The 20061-nt window shown below is 38.9% G+C and overlaps 2 protein-coding genes across 3 annotated transcripts in view; one reads left to right on the plus strand and one right to left on the minus strand.

The window, feature by feature from the left end:
- Positions 1-10674, minus strand: LOC119725114 (tetraspanin-11-like). Its single transcript, XM_038196478.1, has 8 exons — positions 9890-10674; positions 8695-8780; positions 7513-7710; positions 6985-7059; positions 6525-6623; positions 5418-5591; positions 4152-4235; positions 1-994 (listed from the first exon to the last, which is right to left on the minus strand). Exons 2-8 carry the CDS (start codon positions 8770-8772, stop codon positions 863-865), a joined length of 840 nt encoding a protein of 279 aa, XP_038052406.1. The 5' UTR covers positions 8773-8780; positions 9890-10674; the 3' UTR covers positions 1-862.
- LOC119725125 (CD151 antigen-like) overlaps positions 1937-20061 on the plus strand; it is a 26605-nt gene continuing 8480 nt past the window's right edge. Inside the window, exons 1-2 of one of the 2 annotated variants that reach the window (XM_038196496.1) lie at positions 1937-2311; positions 19213-19322. In XM_038196496.1, the coding sequence (XP_038052424.1) occupies positions 19257-19322 (66 nt within the window). In that variant the 5' untranslated portion in view covers positions 1937-2311; positions 19213-19256. Of the gene's footprint in view, positions 2312-16863; positions 17085-19212; positions 19323-20061 lie in introns of those variants that run through there. The other variant, XM_038196489.1, reaches the window with a different exon arrangement.

Consider the following 20061-nt stretch of genomic DNA (forward strand, 5'->3'; position numbering starts at 1 on the left):
AGTAATCAGTGGAGCGCGCGCGTGTATGACGTTTTTACTAACGAACCGGCTTACGAGCAGAATGGGCGTGCGCGTAACATTGCGATTACAAGACGCTTCCATTTTATCCCAAATGACCTTTGACCTGGACAACTCTATCCAGATACCGAGCTTGCTTATTGATTTTATATACCACAAGGGTTTAATTTCGCATTGCAGATCATGTAATAAATTAGTCAAAAGGAATCGTCTTTCAGTCTTTGGTGTATAATACACTATGTATAAATAGATGAGACCCCCAAAAAAGATTAATATCATCTGCTGATAATGCAATAATCTGTAAAGCCAACAACAGCATCTGGAAAACCTAACTGAAAAAAAACAATAACCAAAACAAGAATGATAACTAAGAATAACAACAACATAATATTACTTGGTGTAACAAAGATCGTAGTACAAAAGCGGTGTTTGATTTACACCATGTAATATGAAATATTCATCATGCATCATTTCGTGTAAAATTGTAAAAAAAAAAATAGAATCATAACCCCTTTGTTTTTAATGATACTAAACATTTTCAGTAAACAGTAAAGTATGACAGAAGCGATATATTTTTTGATAACATAGATACAAAGTACAAACAAGTGCTAAGTGATTAGTTGATTTTTTGAAGTTCTTACATGCAAATTTCATGTTGTTATTCTTTCTCTCTTTTTTTGGTTCCGTCCACATTTTAGAGTACTTAGCTTTGTACAATACATCCCTTTTTCGAATCACCTAAAAAAGGATTCATCACATGTCATTATCGGCCTCTGATGACCTGTTTCTCTGAGTAATGATGGTTTCCAACAGTGGCATTGCTTTTTCCTTCTTGAGAAATGTTCTACAGTTTGTCGTCCTCTTCTTCTTCTTCTTCTTCTTGAACTCTGACAGATTCTTCTTTTTCATCATCCGGGACGGGCTGAGGGACAGGCCGGGTGCCTATGACGCAACAGACTAACAGCAGAGAAATGGTCTGAAATTGAGGAGAATAAAAAATTGAGACAAGAGCTCACAAAGTCAAATCAGCGTCAGGAACAGCTTACTTATTATTCATAGCATTGAATAATGCATGAACCTACCATTGTTAAGAACGCTCGAATAATTATTCATAGTGTTGAATAATGCATGAACCTAACAACGTTAAGAACTCTCGAATAATTATTCATAGTGTTGAATAATTCATGAGCCTTCCAGCGTTAAGACCTTTCAAATAATTCCTATTCATTGAATAAGTCAAGAAACGAAGAAAAATTGGAGATTCTGAGTTGAAAATATTAACTGGCCAATGAAATCAAGTACTCTGTACACGTGATTTTAATATATTGTGGTTCAAGTTTTCTAAAGCCTGCGTCTGTATCCATTTTTGAAATCACGCGACCAATAAACAAGAATGCGTGTTATGTGCTTTCATTGGCTAGTTAATCTTTTAAGCTCAGCACGTAGCTCAGATTGCCCGCTCGCGGTGCGTTTTTGTGCCTCTTGAGGCCAAAAAAAAACAGAATAGATATTTGCCTCGCGACCTCGCAAGGCAGAAAACTCAGCAAAAAAATACCGCACACAGGGATTTTATGAGCTACGTGCTGAGCAAACGGCCTGGAATGACTTTGTTTTCAGTACGCAGCTCAGGTGAGCGGCGGGCTAAAGAGCCTCAATTTATTTAGTCGTTTCTCCGACTTAAACTATACCTCCCTCCCGCAACTATGTTGTCCGGTTTACAAGGGGGGAAAAGTGTCGATTCTTATGAATGCTTTGAGGTATGAGATGAATTCGATTCATTGTTCAGTATTGGCTAGCTATGTGCAAAAGCATTAGCCCTGGCCTTAATAATTATGCGCTTGTACCTTTACCGGATCGTATTGTTAACCTTTGCATGGGTGCACAACTTTTGTTCAATTCATCACGATACACAGTGCATTTGCCTAGAAATGCATGGAGAGTCACACACATGCAGTCACCATCGGTGGGTTGTATTGCATACAAACTCTCCTCGTAAATCCAAATGGAGTTATCCATGAATGTTGGTGTTACAGTTACGGAAGTATACCCTGTTTTACTGGATTAAAAACAAGCTATGAAATGCCATCGATGTGATCGTACGGGATTGAGGATTTTTAACACCAACCACAAGGAAGTTTGGCGAGCACTCATTTCTGGAACCATATACCATTCAAATGAAGACTACTTTACGACATTGAGTAGGCCTACACCTCGAAATGTCTCACTATCCACATGGAGTTATTTCGTTTGGAATATACAAAACATTGGAATATCATCTGAGAAGTGTTGATCGGTAAGTTTCTGTTGCAGTCAATTTGATTAATTCAGTTATTTATCCATTCTCTATATTATCCACGGATTGTCCTTTGTGTTTTTATTACGGGCCATTACTTAAATAACAGAGGAAGAGTTATGATAAAACTGAAAGTAAATGGGTTAGAATTAGATGTGAATGTAAAAAATTTGAAAAAAGTGAAATTCAGTGAAAAGCTTTACAACGGTAATTTTAGAAAGAAAAAAAAGCAAAGACAACCGATAAAATTTAAGTTACAATTTTAACATTAAAATATAAAACTAACATTTAAAAATAGCCCCATAAATGTGGCAAATTTACTGGACTTCCTCCGTAAATAAAGGCCACCATGTACAAAAACATGTCGAACTTTGTAAAATTTTGATTTTCACATTTAGGCTTAGTTTGTAGGGTTTTTTTGCTTTAGAAGCATACTCACCCTCTTTATAGGCTAATCAGAAAGTGCTGCCTTTTTCAGATGTCTAATTTTCGTGAAATTTCATGTTGAAATATTGATATATAAATAAACTACAAACTAAGCCTAAATGTGAAAATCTAAATTTGACAAAGTTCGACATGTTTTTATACATGGTGGAAGTGTGGCCTTTATTTACGGAGGTAGTCCTGTAAATTGGCCACATTTATGGGGCTAATGTAAATATAGAATAAGAATTAAAATGTAAGAAGTATTAAGTATAAAATAAAAATGAAAAGGGAGAGCAGTTCATACTATTTCACTATAAATGACGGTCTCTAATCGCCTACGAAAATAAAATAAAAATATCAGAGCGGCAAATTGAAAACTGCAAAGAGAACAATCAGTTGTGTAAACAACATTCAAGAATTGACCAAAATGCTACAAGGCAACGTTAAAATAGTACACCGTAAACATTCCTTAAATATACGTCGAAAATTTTACGGAATTACTCTGTAAAAAGCAGGGTTTTTTTTAGAGGTAACTGTAGCTGCAGCAGATGCAGGGCATATTTTTTTCCGTATTTTGCTCAAAGTTCTTTGACCTTTCCGGGATTTTTTACGCCATGGTGATACACCGTTAGTATGTACACACTGTAAAAGACTCCTTAAATTTACGTTGACAATTTTAGTTATTAAAATCAGGTACATGTCCAACTTTTTTCGACAAAATACCCAAAACTCGTCGGGCCTACATTTCACACATAAAAACTGAAATTTCAAAGTGGACGGTTACTTTTCAAATTAGATAATCCCATTTATGCAGGAAATTGTTTGCAGGGACTATCACAACAAAACCTGTGAATTCTCAAAATTAGTTGTAGATCCTGTGGACCAATCGACACTTCACTAAATCGAGTGACGTTACAAGAGTAGTTTAATGACAGTGTTGTAGTGCAGTCGTACTCGGTACTCGTACTAGAGAACTACTCGCGACGAGTACTTTTTTTTAGAGTACTCGTACTCGAATGTCAATGTACTCGTACTCGAAATGACGGTACTCTTAATACTCGGGCAGCAAAGTACTCGTACTTGACATGTCGAAATTGTACTCGTACTCGAACAGCAGTGCTCAAAAACAAATGGTGCACGTCCGGACAAACACATGTAACAGCTAGCCATGAGTGGGTCTGTATATTGGTCTAACTGGGCCTGGACCAATTACGCTCAACGAACCATTTGCCGTATGTCCGTATTCAGAAATAGAAGTACTCGTTTACTCGTACTCGTAGTCGGAATACAAGCACTCGTACTCGAAAGAACAAGTACTTGTACTCGGAGACCTGAACTTGTACTCAGATGTACTCATTACTCGGTACTCGGAAATAGGTACTCGACTACAACACTGTTTAATGCATGAGCCTACCTCAAGCCCAACCATGATGAAGGAGATCATGCCCATCAATGTCATGTTATCCGACTGGAAATTCGCAAGGGTTTCGCCGCATCCCTGATAAAAAAATCAAACAATTAAAACCATACTCAGTTGAGACATCGTGCAAAACATCGCAGGTACTAGGTAAAAGCATATTGCACATAAATTATATAACCCCTTGTTTCAGAGCAAGTCGCTTGTTTCTTGGAACTTTGAAGGCTCATAAGCGAAGCCCGAGCCCATCCATGTCTTATGCAATTTCGTTTTACAGAGACAATTTCACAAAGACGTAAAAGAAAGGGGAAAGAATCAATTCACCGCCGGTGCGCCACCAAGAGGTCTCAGTCGAGAGGCCATTTTGTTTTCGCAGTGCATTCTGGGAAATGGTCGCCTTCCGTTTTTGATATTACCAATTGCACGTAAGGGACAGACTCAGAACGGCTTACACGTTTGGACGTCCGAGAGAAATGTCTGAATATTTTCTATAATATTCCTAGCCCTCTTATCTCGGCAAAGTTGTCCTTCCAGTCAAAATCACTGGTGACTGTTTTCAACTGTCAAGAGCTCCTAGGACTAATTGACTGTGACTGTTTATGTAACTTGATACATCTATGCTTTTGACTGTAGGTGTTTGGTTGTACTGCGCATGACTTAGAGAACATAATGGCAATGGCAGGTCACGTGTGGGGGTTAGAGTCCATTTAAGGCAAAAGAGACCAGAATATTTCCTGGGAGCCAAAACTTCATACTAAACCGGCTTCTTCGAGGCAAACACTTGGAACTGATGGGTACACCCAATCAAATATATTCCCATAGACTACAGTGACAAATACCAGTACGTCATCTGTCATTTTTTGTTTCAATTTTTGGTGGGTTGACTGCTAAAACTAGGGAAGTTTCCCAAAGAGGAAAAGTAGCCATCTTTAAAACGGATCCCTCCACAACATGTCTAAATAGCGCCACGTTTGGGCCTGATTGCATCCAAAATGCTCTGAATTGGAAGCGCAATTCCGGCTGGGCCAGAGGTGTATAGGCTATTGTCATATCTCTTCAATTCCATGGCTCTCAGAACTCTCTAATATAGAAGAGTTTTCAAGTGTGTAACTTTTATTCGTGGGCTCGGTGATACAAGATGAACGCGGAATGTGCAAACTCTGAGACTAACACAACATAGTGTACAAAAGAGGCGTCACTACTCGCAAACGGCGATAGGTCAATTGTGAACAAAATGGCGGGCACCCATTATGGTTAACTCACCGAATCGAATACATCCTCTGGCTTTGCTGGTTGGCCGGGCTTTCCGTAGTTGCAATCAGTCGGCATGTCGGGTTTGCAGCAAGAGAGAGGTACGGCCAGGTCCTCGTTTCCCGTCAGAGTTAAGAAGTAACTGCTGTTCCAGTCACCCGGGCCCGACACGCCGCAACATTGCTCCTAATAACAGACGTACAAAACTTAATAACAATACCGGAGTCTTATATAGCTCTACCAACAATTAGGTACTCAAGGCGCTAATCAATATGAATTTATTTGAAGACAGGTAAATGAAGTATTTGAAGTACTATGAGACACATTTTATGTAGCACCTTATAAGGGTTTACAAGGTGCTGCGGCGCATCCACTGCCAGATACACCGGGGCAAACCCCTTCTCTTAGCGTAAGTGTTACTGTGCATTACACAACACCCGGGATCTACGGCTTTACGTCCCATCTGAAGGACGAATCATAATAAGTGTCTTGCTAATAAGGACACAAGACCGGGAACCGAACCCTCACTCTGCTGATCAGAAATCACCAGAGCTTGAGTCCGGTGCTCTTAACCGCTTGGCCATGACACTTCACAATTTCAAACTCACACCAGAGTGACCAACTGTGTTAAGATACCTACAACAAACATTGTTTGTAACGACTCGGAAAGATGTTCATGAAAAGTTTGTAAACCGAGGCAAAATGTGTGCGGTAATGTAGTCACGGGGTATTTATCACAAATTGCTATAAATCTGGGTAAACATCTCAAGTATGGTGCTCCATATGTGCCATCGGCGTCGCATTTTTGGGCGTCGCATTTTTAAGCTCTGGCAGGGATCGTATTTATAGATGTCATGCAAGACTTTCAGGCAAGAAGAACAGAGCTTATTGTGCACTCGCACTTGTTTTGCATTATTTCTGTTCCTGAATATTGGCCAAAATAAGTCCAGAAGTTTTCCACAAGAGAGTTAGAGTCGAAAAAAGGGACCAAATTTCATAGTTTAAAAATGTGTGTGAAACTGGCCCTCCAAATGGCGATTGTGTAGTTGTGGGCCCCCGATTCGTGTACGTCCTTTAAAGTGTTTTTTTTTCTAATATAGGAATACTTATACGACTTACCGACTGATGAATATTATCATATCCCGTGTCCACTATGCCTCCCTTGCCGTATTCGTTTTTGATTATTTCCATCATGTTCCTTTTCACTGTGTTTCTTGCCTTCAATCAAAATCGAAATTATGTTTTTATCATTTCTGGCAACTGACTCAGTACGGCCGTTGATGGCGTACATATACATAGCACTGAAGAACATAAAAAATAACCATAGCCTTGCAATCCTCGATAACTGATTCCATTCCCAGTTTCGTTTTCATTTCCTTCTATTGTTCCTGCTTATTCCTGGGTCAGCTCATTATTGTTCATACATGCATGCCGTTTAGCTAACATTCAGGTCAATTCAAAACAAGGCAGATTACATCAGAAGCAAAAACTGAGTGTTTAATTTCAGGAAAGGCTTACAGTACGTAGTTCGAGTCTGGTGCTTTTGTAGTATTTTCATTTAATAATTAGCTGGACCTACCTCCTCTCTCCTCGTTAGGGTCAAGATACCAGTCGCGAAACCCCCGATGATGATCAACAGCATGAATACAAAATACTGCCAAAAAAACAAAAACAAAAAACAGAAAGAGCAATGAAGTTTGGGTTATGTTTTCTACTATAACACTGGAAATATATTTGCACAACTACGATGCTATTTTTAAAATAGACATGGCACTTAAATATTACCACCAAAGCAAAACTAAAACAAAAACACACAAGGCGATTAGAGGTGCGGTCAATTGTTAAGAGCAACCTGCAAAGAGGGCCAATCTGTTTGGAAGATTTGACTCGTTCGTTGTGTCTTTGGAGTGCTAAATAAATGAATAATCACCATTAATGCGTGTTTAACTGTGTAAGGTTACACACAAACAAAACTCATTTGGTTGCAATGCATTCAATCGTGCACTGCACGCAAATACGCATAGCCTACTAAGAGTATCAGACAAGTAATTGGTCTAATTAAGAATTCAGCCCAATTGGGTCTTGACAGCAACACACGGGTACACACCACTTTCATCCAAAGTACGCTCTCCCGTACGCAAGCCCAGACGCCGTTAAACCCAACTAAGAACACCAGACATCCCAGACCGATCAAGATCCAGCATCCGATGGTCAAGTCGCTCGCACTGGTCACATACACAAAGGCGTAGACGTCACGATACTGCAATATGAAGCCTCCCACGGCGATCAGGATCAGCCCAAAGATCTTTAAAAGAAGAAGTTGTATTTATGTATCTCCAAAGTCAAGGGACTACTCATGACGTCATGCGTGATCAACAGGTGGGGATGCCGAGGAGGGGTTCAAACCCCCCCCCCCCCAGCCCAACACCCCCAACCCCCGCTCTGACAGCCCCAAAAAAATCATAACAACTATATTAAATATAAAAGGTGACATTCTGCCTGTCTGCAACAACCAGACATAAACAATTCCGACGGGACTGCCCCCCCCCCCCGGTAAAAATGGCGGCATCCGCCCCTGTTAAATCTAACAATATCGTCAGCGTTTTCACGAAAGGGACAAATTAGGCCACAAACAATATTTTGTCAAAATCTTGTTCCGGCCGAAATCGATTAAGTAAACGGCAACAAACATTTTGGCGATTTTTTTTGGGGGGAGGGGGTCAAAATGAGTCTAAATCAACGGAACAATGACAATCAATATAGGGAAAACTATGGTGCAAAAAACAACGCGCGTGTGGAATTTAAGTTTCGAACAGACACATACTCCGCAATTAATTGTTCAATTATACTGTAATTGGTACATCTTTGAAGTGCAAGATCTCAGCTTACTATCTGTATCAAAATTACTCAGCATTTGCTCCAAAAAAATAATAGGCGAAATCTTTATTTCAAGAAGTGACCATCTTAAATCCGTTTTTCTCAAAACCAAGGGTCAACACCCCGTGGCCCAATTCGTCCCTTGGTGATGACGACATGAAAATCGAAAATAAAATTTAAAAAAATCATTCGACAGAGAAAAAAACAGCTGCAGATGTAGAATTATTTTGACATTGTGAAGACAAATCGGGAGTGTTCTTGATCCTGGATGACAGAAAAGCCAAATAATGCACAACTTCAAGTAGATTTGGCATTTGTGTAATTTACGTGACTGATCATCGGCGTGGTTTTAAAAAAATAGTAAGAGAGACTTTTATATGGAAATGCTGTAACCAGTTTAAACCACACTCACCCAAACTACAAAATTTACAAGTAGATAAAGCACCCTTGCCGACTTGCCGATAACGCTAGCTTGTGGTGGCCTGGCCATATCGGATGCTGTGAAAGCCACAAACACAAAGATCAAAATCAGAAGCAGATCCAAACGAATCGAAGAATCGAAGCTCTCGCATTGTAAGATTGTTTACAGTTTGCTCAATTGGGCACCCGTTAGCAATCAACGGGCACCTGTGAAACGTTTTAATTTATTACAGTGACAATGAATGTACCAGATAGTTAATCAAACTACTCATAGTACGTAGTTTTCTATGAATAGTTTGGTTGCGGTACCCGCCGCTGTAACAGATTCGAACAAGCTAGCCGACCCCGGCAAGCTCGGTGGTCTAGTGGTTAGACGTCTGCACTAGTAAGCAGGAGGTCAGGGGTTCGAATCCCACCCGAGTGATTTTCGACTTCTCACAACCACTCGGGACAACACTGAGTATACAGTGTTTATTAATTTTAAAAAATACGTCGGTAAAAAGAACCAATACAATAATAATAATGGAATTTCTATAGCGCCGAATCCATTTAAGAAATGCTTCCTGGCGCTTAACAATCAAACTATTTACATAAATAAAAGGAATCTAAATTTACTTTAAAAAAAATGATTATATAAAGTTAAAGAAATGGATAACATTACACTATAGTAATTAAAAAGCCTGAACCACATGTAGACACCCCTGGACGGAGCAGAAAACAACCCCCTCCCCACAAGCTTGAACATATCAATCAATTTATAAAAAAAATAAATAGGAATTTTAATTAAATTGAAAATGTAACTATTTAAAACTCTATACAATAGTGATTAAAAAGACTGAAAAAAAATCACAAAAGTCGAACCACAATATAGAGAGTTAATCAAGTGTCTCATGTGAAACAATAGCACAAACCCAATGCTGGCCCATGGCTGCAAAGCCTGGGACCTATATAAGGTTCAATGTTTCAAGTTCGGGTCTTTCCGTTCTACACCGGCTCTCGTTAAAACTGTAGTCACCAATAACAACACCATTCGTTCTGCCAAAAAAAACCACCAAATTGCGAATGAAACATTGTGAATAACACCATGTTCATACCAAAGCTTACTTTACCAATCAATCCCAATCCCTTTGCTTAAACAAATATATATAGCTTAACCAAGGATTATATACCTTAATGGCAGTACTCACTTTATCGGAGAAAAAAAGTTGCACTGAAACTTACATTCGGACAAAAATACAATACTTGGCTTTTATTTGCAGTGCCTGCGTACATGTACTCCAAAAAAGAAATACCTGTGAACCGGTCTGATTGAGGACTCGATCCACGTAGAACTGCGGTAGCGGAACCAGACTAAAAAGGTCGTGTCAGTTTTTGGACTTTTAACTTCAGACCGGCAAAGTGATCAGGAAGCCATCGATGGGCAATGGAATAGAGTGTTAACTTCAATCAAAGCACCGTTAATTGTTACTTCAGTGTTGTATCTGGGGCAATATTAAGTACGATGCGGTGCTGTGTGTGCAAAGTCCACACCTGGCCCACCCATTTAGAATCTTAGTTTAACCAAAAAGTGAAGAGTTCACCAGCGTATGGACAATGGGCAGTGCAAACACCCAATGAGCTTCGATGTTCGGGAATAACAACTTCATTGAAACTAGAGACGAGGCTCATCCAAATGAAACTTGTTCCATGAAATGAAAATACATTGCCACAGCAGCTGTCACTGCGTAATTCCTTAAACTCTAAATTATTATCTTCTAAGTTCTATATGCAAGATTCATTTCAAGTTCAAACCCGATTCAAATGTGCCTTAACAGGAAGACGACTTGTGAAAAATGTATCTCATCTCTCACATGATAGTTCGCCTGATTATGTTGATACATGGGACAGACTCTCAAAATATCTGGTTTCTTATTTCTATTATTAACAAAAATGGAATCCTAACAAATATCCACTGTGTTGGGATCCTTTGGGCTCTTATCTTTATTTTTGACGAACTTTCCCTAGTATGCAAAGAAGAACAATAACTGGTCCCTCTTGATATATTACACAGCTGTTCAGAGTGACAGGTTCAGAAAATATTGTGGCATCACTTGGTATCCTCTTCTAATTATTAGGCCTACACCTCACGCAACTGTAATAATGGAACTAAATCTTGTAAATCATTTATGATCTTTCGACATTTGTTTTTGCTATTGGTTGATGACAATCATGTGTTGTTGCCACTGTTCCTTTTTTGCTATCAATATTTGTGTTCAACATTCTTCATGTCATTACTGTTTTGATAATGTGTCTGTTGTTGATTTTTCTTAGCTGACAGTCCTATGGTAAGGGCGCCCTCTGCCCACTGAGCTATTAATATTTGTGTCCAACATGCTTCATGTCATTACTGTTTTGATAATGTGTCTGTTGTTGATTTTTCTTAGCTGACAGTCCTACGGTAAGGGCGCCCTCTGCCCACTGAGCTTTATAAAGGGGGCGCCAAATGGTTTGGGTTTACTACAAAACTAAATAGCGCCCTCCTCTAATGTGGCCGGTACTTCTCAAAGGTTTAGTCTAAGTTCGGGTAGACGCTGCCCCAATACCAGTCGAAATCCAATATTAACATGTCATTTTAAAAAATGACACGAACTCTTAAGACAAATTGAAATTGTAGACCCTAAAATGATGCTGTCCCAAACGTCAGTAATACTAACTTACAAATAATACAATATGAAACGTTATGCTCCATTTTTTACCGTGATTATTTTAATATTGCGATGAAATGTATGCAACAACACAAATAGTAAATAGTGAGGTAGCACTTTTTACAATATTCCCAGACATTTCCTTTTGATTTTAAGGGATTAGACATTTTGCTCAAATATCCACAAGGAAAAACTGACTTAGTGCTTAGAGGGTTTTTGTTATTTGAGAAATTGACTGGAAAGGGCTTTGAACCTGCAACCTCCAAATTAAAAGTAATATCTAATATTTCCAAATAACATAAAACAAAAGCTACCAAAATATTATGAGATATCTTACTTGACTATACAAGTGAATAATAGTATCAAGCATCCTGTGAAATCGTGGCACCTGGTGTGCTGTCATTTCCAAGAAAAGTGGAATTTGTATATCAATTTTCAAAAACTGACTGTTCCAAATACCCGAAATTTTAGTCCACATTTTGTTTGCAATCGGTTACACATCCGTGGACGAGTACAAGCCAGCTAGACTGGTTCCCAGACCCGACAATTCCCCGACATCTATAAATTGCTCTGTTTCGTATGAAATAGGATTAAGGAACAAGACTCCAAGTATATACAGCATTTTCTCTTGATTTTCCAGCATCTATGAATACAAAACTTTAAACAGGTCAGTGTAACAATATTTACTATGAAATACTAACCCAGAAATCCATTTATTTCTTAAAATCACAGCAAAAGTAAATGTCGAATATTACCTCTTAGACAGCATTTGCAATTCCAATACGAGGAGAACCAGGCTCTTTTATGCACGAAGCCCAAGTCTAAACATTCAAGTTTCTGAACAAATACATGTAGTTCCTTTAAGATTCAGACATTTTAACGCATGCATCGATTTTATTTATTCAAAAGTCACCGTAGTTATACCGTCGTTCTGAAGTGATTATGAATGATGGAAACAGGTACCAGTACCTAAGTAGAATAACCACTTCATGCTTTTCTTCTCTTTACTACTATACTACTTTTTTCCAGCTAATTCTATTTTATTGTTTTTATGAGTTTTGTATTTTATTTTGTTTCTTTTTATTTTATTTTTTATATAGGCCCTATTTATGATTATTTTCTTGACCGACATTTTTTTTTGGCTTAAGACTAAGAATATTCCAGCTGTTTTAGCTTTAATTAAGACAAGGAACCACGTTGACTTGCAGAAATAATAAACCTTTAAACCCGGTTTGGTATCATGTGAAGACCCGAATGTATTCCAAAGGCCAGTTTCTATAGTGTGTCCGGTGGCACAGTAGTATTCGAAGAATTTTTCAAAATTAATGACACAAAGTCATAACCATAAAAGCCGTGACATGTAGACCCCGTTCCCACCTGATCCACCAATTGGGGGATCTGATCCACCTTTTGCCAAATTGCCGGATCAGATCCCCCAATTGGTGGATCAGATCCGGCAATTGTGTGTAGTGGGAACGCTAACCGTTATAAGGTGGATCAGGATCAGATCCACCTTTTCTGATCCACCTCTGGACCAGGATACAGATCCCCCAATTGGTGGATCAGATCCGGCAATTGGCGGATCACGGCAGATGGGAACGCAAAAGGTGGATCTGATCCGGCAATTTGACCTGTCAACATCCGCACGGTGCACGAGTGGCGCGAAAATGTTGCGGTCTTAAGAACGAAGAAACACGCTTTCAGGCATGTAGCTCATGTGAAAATTTCCAATGTACACAACGTGCACAATAAACAACCGCTGAACTACGGGCTAGCACCGCGCATGCACGTGGTATATCCTGAAACTACACTAGGCCTTTTACAATTTTCGTTGCGTATTCTTCCATTTCTAAACCATTTTTTTTTCGAGAAATTTTACTTATTTTTCCATCCATAAATGACTCTGAGTCCGCACTCACCAAAACACTTCAATTTGGCACAGAATCATGGAAAAGCTTACGAATACGCAATGAGAATAGTGCCGATAACGCGGTGCGTCTGGAGGTGACAAATCTGTAGTATTGATTATAGAAAATTGGAAAAGATGTCGTAGTACATCATGTGACCATTTTTAACCAATGAGAACCTTCAGAACCAGGGAATCCCTTATCGATGCATTGGTTTCTGCCGTGATGTCACACAATGAGCGGCGCTGCTCGATTTCACCAGTTAATTTATGCACGTACGGATCCTCTATCCGTGATTTATGTCGGTGAATTCGCGTAATTTTTGTCGGTGAATTCATAGCGCTGTTAAAAACTGACCCATCCTGGCCTAGCATGCAACACTACTGGCACTCCACAAAGCGCGCGTAATTCCGAACTCAGTGACCTTTCAGACCCAACATTTCCGTTTGAAAAGGTGGATCAAGCATAAGTGGGAACGCGACTTGCGGTTTCGTTGCGGTAAGATAACGATCACACCAAAATGCCGGATCGTGATCCACCTTTTCCAAATTCAAGTGGGAACGCGGTGGTAGACTTCTCTTTATTCAACCTTGTAATTTCTCTACAAGGTCTGTTTTGTTTGGGATGTTTTTTCCAAATGCAGTGTCTGTCAATAATCGTTTTTAGGCAAATGAATGACGCATAAAGATAAGCTTCAGTAAATTGTATATCCACTAAATAACTAAGACAGATATATTTGCTCCATTATCTGTTTCCTGTTTACCGTTTGGATTTACTTTGTACACTCATCATCATAAATGTTAACATATCAGTACCAAGGCCTGTAATGTGTCTCCGGGGTCATGACCTCATGAAATGTCATCGTGATCAATATTTTCATGTGTAGGCCTGCACATGTGTATTTTTTTTTTCATGACAAAAGGAATATGGCCTCGCGCCTTTCAGCAATGTTTAATCCAGGTCTGCCTGTCTGGTTTGTTGATCATTTACCATTTGTTTGTCTTCTATTCATTTCTTTCTACTGAGTGTGTTTCCCCTGGCCTCCAATATTGCAATGTGGCCCAATGTACTTTTTTTTGTCAATATTGATGTTATTGTATGATTTGAACCGTACAATCAATAATGCGCCAGGGACAGACACTAGAAATGTTGATTTAACACTTCATAAAGAACAGAGGATGAGCTGTATGTGATGTGCAGCACGCATTTGTCTTAATATTACTAAATGTACCATTAGGGAGACACCTTATCGTTATTTTTTTCGATAATAGGGAGACACCGGCTTTCAGGGAGACAAATAACTGTCTCCCTAATGGCACAACCCCCTTTTTTTTCTTGTCGTGATTAGGTTATATTTTTTGCTCGTGGTCTGATTAGTAAAATTACCGAAATTCGTGGGGGAAAAAGGACAAGGGAAAATTGGGTTAGGGCACATTTAACAAATTGTGAACAAGTCTATGGGAAAGTCTCCCTATTTACACTACACTTGAATTATCGAAATCTGCGGGGGGCGGAGGTCGAGCAAAATAAATGCAATGAAAGAAATTCATTAAGGTGCAAATAATACTGTCTGCATAGTATTTAAATAAACGATTCAATATCAAATCAGGTTTCCAATGGGACACACTAGCTCCGAAGCTATATTGATTAACCGGGTAGGCACATAATATAGCACAGACGGCTGATGGTGTATATTTCTTTTCCAGCAGAGAAGGCGTAGTTTTCAATGATGAAACGATATTTCAATTCACTTTAGCATGGAACGGCCTCATTCAAACAAATGTGTTACGTGCACGCCATTTTACACTTGGTCAGGAAAAATCCAGGGCACTTTTTTTTTTAATGTTTACTGATTAACAATTGTTCTGCCTTGGTCGGCTGCATAACATGGACGAGCCTGTACGAGAAAAAATGCACAACTCTGAACTTTGTATCTGTAATACTCACGTGAAGTGTTTTGAAACCGAAACAGCGTAAGGTTCAAGTGTCAACAATTGTATGAGCTCCGTAGATTACTGTGGGGTAAATAAACTTGTTGGAACCAATGCATGTCGCAGAGAAAATTCCAGGGGCGACATGCAAGGGGAAGGGGAAAGGAAATGGTGAGGGGGTTCAAGGGCGGATCCATGGGGGGGATAACGGGGGCAATGCCCTCCCCCAAAAAAAGTAATAAAAACGAACCCAATTGTTTTGTTTTTTTAGTGACGTCGCTATAAAGGCAGGCACTGCGTACACTACCATCTTTTCCTCCAAAAAAGAATTGGTCAAAGTGGTCAGAAATTGCCTCGGGTTGCACCACAGAGCATTTAGAATCCCAAAAAAAAATCGGGGCCCGAACCCCATACCGTAATTTTTTGACCCACTTTTTGAGGGACAAAATTTTGTTTTGGCCCCCCGAAAAAATTGTGTTCTGGATCCGCCCTAGAGGGGGTTCCCCCCTAATTTCGATTCGCTAGGTCCCCAGTCCTCAGTCTCTCTTTAAATTTGACTTCGACGTTTTACCCCTGCCCCCCCCCCCCGGAAAACTTTTGGAGTTCAAAATATTAGCCACCCCTCCCCCTTCTCCCCCCCCCCCCCCCCCCCCTTGAAGAATCGGATATCACTCCCACTGTGGTTCCATAAGGATGGTAATCAAAATAAAGTTTGCAGATCAGTTTTCAGTTTCATAAAATCTGGCTTATTAAAACAAAATCAGCCACCCCTCCCCCCACCTCCGCCACCCCCTTAGAGAATCGGATATCACTCCCACTGCAATTCAATGGGGATGGTAATCAAATGAAGTTTGCATATTAATTTGCAATTTCATAAAAAAAACTGGCTTAATTAAACAACAGCTAAGTTTATATTGATACTGAGCAAAGCATTAATAAAAGTCAGTGTATAGATCTCAACTGTGGGGGACTTAATTATGTGCATTGCAAAAACAGAGAGTTGCACAACACAGAGAGCGAACGCTATCACTTTAGATGCACGTTTTTCCGGTTTCGATTTCATATGTATGGAGTATTTCTCAAATACCACATAATTATATCGGGAGAATAAAGCTTGATTATATTTTCATGTATGAACTGCAAGCATGGGCATGCGTGAATTTGAATCACCGTATATCATTACAATAATTATCATTCACTTGTTCACAAATTAAGGAATACATCATGCGACTAATGAGTAATGTTTTAAAATTAGCCTTCCGTGAAATATTAGATTAGGGACCCCGTGACGTCATGCTCATGCGCCGACCACTTCAGACTGGAGCGTCACGTGCAGATTCGCAATACTGTCAATATTCCATAGACTGGCCAAGTCCCTCGCTGTTCTGAAACACAAATTGCGCAACAATCTTTTCCATTCTAACTCTTTAAAACATTTAGGGGAAATTGTCCTTCCATAAACTTCCCTCTATCTGTACGAGCTGTTCAATTTTGTCAGGACACGAGTTAAATGACTGGTTTTTCGCTGGTTGTCCGTTTATTGCTGAGCTCCGAGACTCTCACGCGGAGGGACTTGCACGAGTCTACCGAATCGAAAATAATAGCTAAACTGGGAAAACAAAGCCTGGCACTGTCGACTAAAGTCCGCCACGTGATGCGGTATTTGCCCAACCCCCGCGCACGTAGCCGTTTATAATCGTGGATATTATAATTTGTCCCTCACACCATATGCGCCACTGTAATATATTGAAAGCTACCAGCACTAACTAGGCCCACGCAAAATTTACTGTTGGGCAATAATTAGATTTGTCTGCCTGAAGCAAGCAACAGGTTATAGGAGACAGGGATATTTCCATTACGGTAAGTTGGACTTCTGCGTTTTCTTTCCCAACATTTATACCAGACTCATTATTAGTATGAACATAATACTTTTTTGTGTTTCTGAGAAATCCCAGTTTGTGAAGAGTTAGTGGTCATAAAATTTGAGCAAGTTGTTTCAGTTAAGTGTATATGTATTTTTTGCATTGATTAGAATGCCTACATTTGAAAATTGTCATATAGGCCTAAATATAAATGTCTATATTAACCAAATCCTCAACATTTTTATTATGTCCTGTCATCGTTAATTATTTTTTTCTCAGTGGTGACCCAGGATTTATTTTAAAGGAATAGACGTGAAATAATTGAGGAGGATGAAATCAAGGATATTTTATAAATTGTCTAATTGCCTATTATTGCCCACACGCCTATTATCCCCCAAGTCACATTTTTTTCATGAAATAGCTCCTAAAACGTCACGGGGGTGAGTTGCTTTCAAAAAAGGGATTCCGTTCCCTTCAATGGACCTGATTTGCCAACAGATTAATTATTTTCTGTGATCACTTATCCAAACAAAGCAAACCAGGACAAGTGACCTTGCATTTCATGTACATTGCAATTGTATTGAACAGGTTGTGCTTTGCAACCCAATTGTTCAATACGTTTATGATAATGAGGAAGAAGATATTCAGTGTGTCGATCCAGGGATCGAAACAGTAGGTTCTTTCCAAGTATTGACTTACAGAATTTCCCAGACAACCTATCGGCCAGAAATGAAACTAAACCTCATAAAATTGCGAAACAGTACGTGGTTTTCAGCAGCTGCTGTATAACAGTGAAAACCAATTCCTTCCAAACATCTCCAGTGAATCATTTCACAACGTTCAACAAGTTTGTTTTTCTCATCCTTTAGGGATGAAACTATTGCTAGGATCGTGTAGTTCGTGTTGTTAATGTTGGTAAGCAATTTGAAGCAGCCCCTGTCCACCCAGTTATAAGAGGAGATTAGGTGCGGTCCTGTTGGGTGCGGTGCTGGACATGTTAATGTGCGACGACTTTGGGTTTTTTTTTCAATTTGGATAGTTAGGGCAATCGTTCCTTTTGAATGATTCTTTTGAATCCTATACCAACAATAGGAACTTTCTTGCATCAGTTATATTGAAGGCAAAACATTCGTGTTTGCGGAATTAAATGCCCTAAAAAAGTCCAGGTAGGTATAAGGTAGGAAAAAAGTATTTTATTTTTGACATTTTTTACGTTTGTTTGTACTTACGTTTACACTTACTTGGCTTACTTCAAGATACCTTAGACGGTATTCTTTTTAATTAACCTGTTTAATCATTTTAATAACCAAAAAGCATTAACACACCGTGAAATTCGCATAGGGAAGACTGTGAATTTTCAAAATATATTTTTAACTTTCATTTTTGTAAGGCTTTATAGTCTGAGTTGATTATCACAACACAACTGCCATGAATTCATGAACAAAACAATGCGTGTTGTTTTCCCGGTGAAAATCAGCAAGATAACACACTCCATTTACCGTAATTTGCTGGTACTCGCACAGTGGCGTCCGTTTACAGTTGAATTTCAAAGGCTTATTATTCTCAATAGTTGATATGTTAATGGGAAATACTATAATAATTGATAAAATATGTTTCAAAGACATTTGATCACCATAAAACGACTGAATATATCCTTGCACTCATGCCATTCATTCTAAAAAACCGTTATATTCAATTCAATATCAATATTTGTTTAAAAACAAAATTGCTAAAACAAAATTGCAGCCTACCACTTAGAAAAACATTACCTATTGACAAAGATTTCGTGTAGATTTCGTTATTCTTGGAATTTGGTCCTTTTTTTTGTCAAAATAAATTGTATCTTTTAATCTGTATGTTTTATAGCTGGTATCCTTGTTTATGTTATATCAAATTAGCACGAACAATATAATATATTAGCACGTTGGTGTTAGGCAACTTTTTTCCGCATGAAATTCGTTTTGTTGTTACTGGTCTTACTCTGTGGTTTTTTTATTGATAGGCTGAATTTATCAAGACAATACTCCTCACTCCTCACTGGTATTCCAAAATTACTCAGAAACTCTCTGAGGGAACAGAGGTGTAATATAAATAAGCCTAAATGTTATGCCTTCTTTTGAGTACAGGAAACTTGAGTGAGTAGCAGCACCGAAAGGAAAAGAAAATCAAAATGGCGCAGGGTTGCGGAGCCTCGATGTCCAAAATCATTCTCTTCATATTCAACGCACTCGTTTGGGTAAGTAGTTGCTGCAGTAATGCAAACATATCGCACCAGTTACACCTGTAGCGTGTTGAATGCTACACTTTGTAAAAAACAACCCTTTCTGGGAGTTAATATTTAATTGCGGCTTTGTTGGCGTCTGGGAGCGACTGTAACATCTGCGCTGGCGAACCGATCGAAAATCAACATATGGCGCCCTGATCAGTCTATTACTCATATCAGGCGAACGGCGACTGTCTGTCAAGTGTCCCTTAGAAATGAAAAGTTACAAAGTTAACACACTGTGCTCGCAGTGTACCATTGTGAATAAATGGTGACCCAAAAAAACACTGCAATCCACGAAATATTTGCCATATTTCAAAAACGTGCTCTGTGAATGTTAATGTTTGGGTTATCAGATTAAAGCTGAGAAATCTTTCGTTCAAATACTGAAAATATCATGAAAACAGCACGTTGGGTTGCTGAGAAAATGCGTTGCATTCAATTGTGTGTTGCAATGCCTTATTCATGAGTCGGCCATATTGGATTCAGAGTGAGGTAAAAATCTTCATTTTTGGAATTATTTTGTGCAGAGAAATGAAAGCAATGACGTTACAAATTAATACCAGTCTGCTCAAATGATCATTTAAAATTTGTGATTAAACAAACTCTAATGTTTTAAGCCTCATTTAAAAAAAGAAATGCAAGCAAGGCTAAATGAATCAATAGTCTGGCACCATCCCTTTCAACAGTTCACAATTTATGAAATACATTC

The sequence above is a fragment of the Patiria miniata genome, unplaced genomic scaffold, assembly GCF_015706575.1.
Source record: "Patiria miniata isolate m_02_andy unplaced genomic scaffold, ASM1570657v1 HiC_scaffold_1, whole genome shotgun sequence".
Lineage (NCBI taxonomy): Eukaryota > Metazoa > Echinodermata > Asteroidea > Valvatida > Asterinidae > Patiria > Patiria miniata.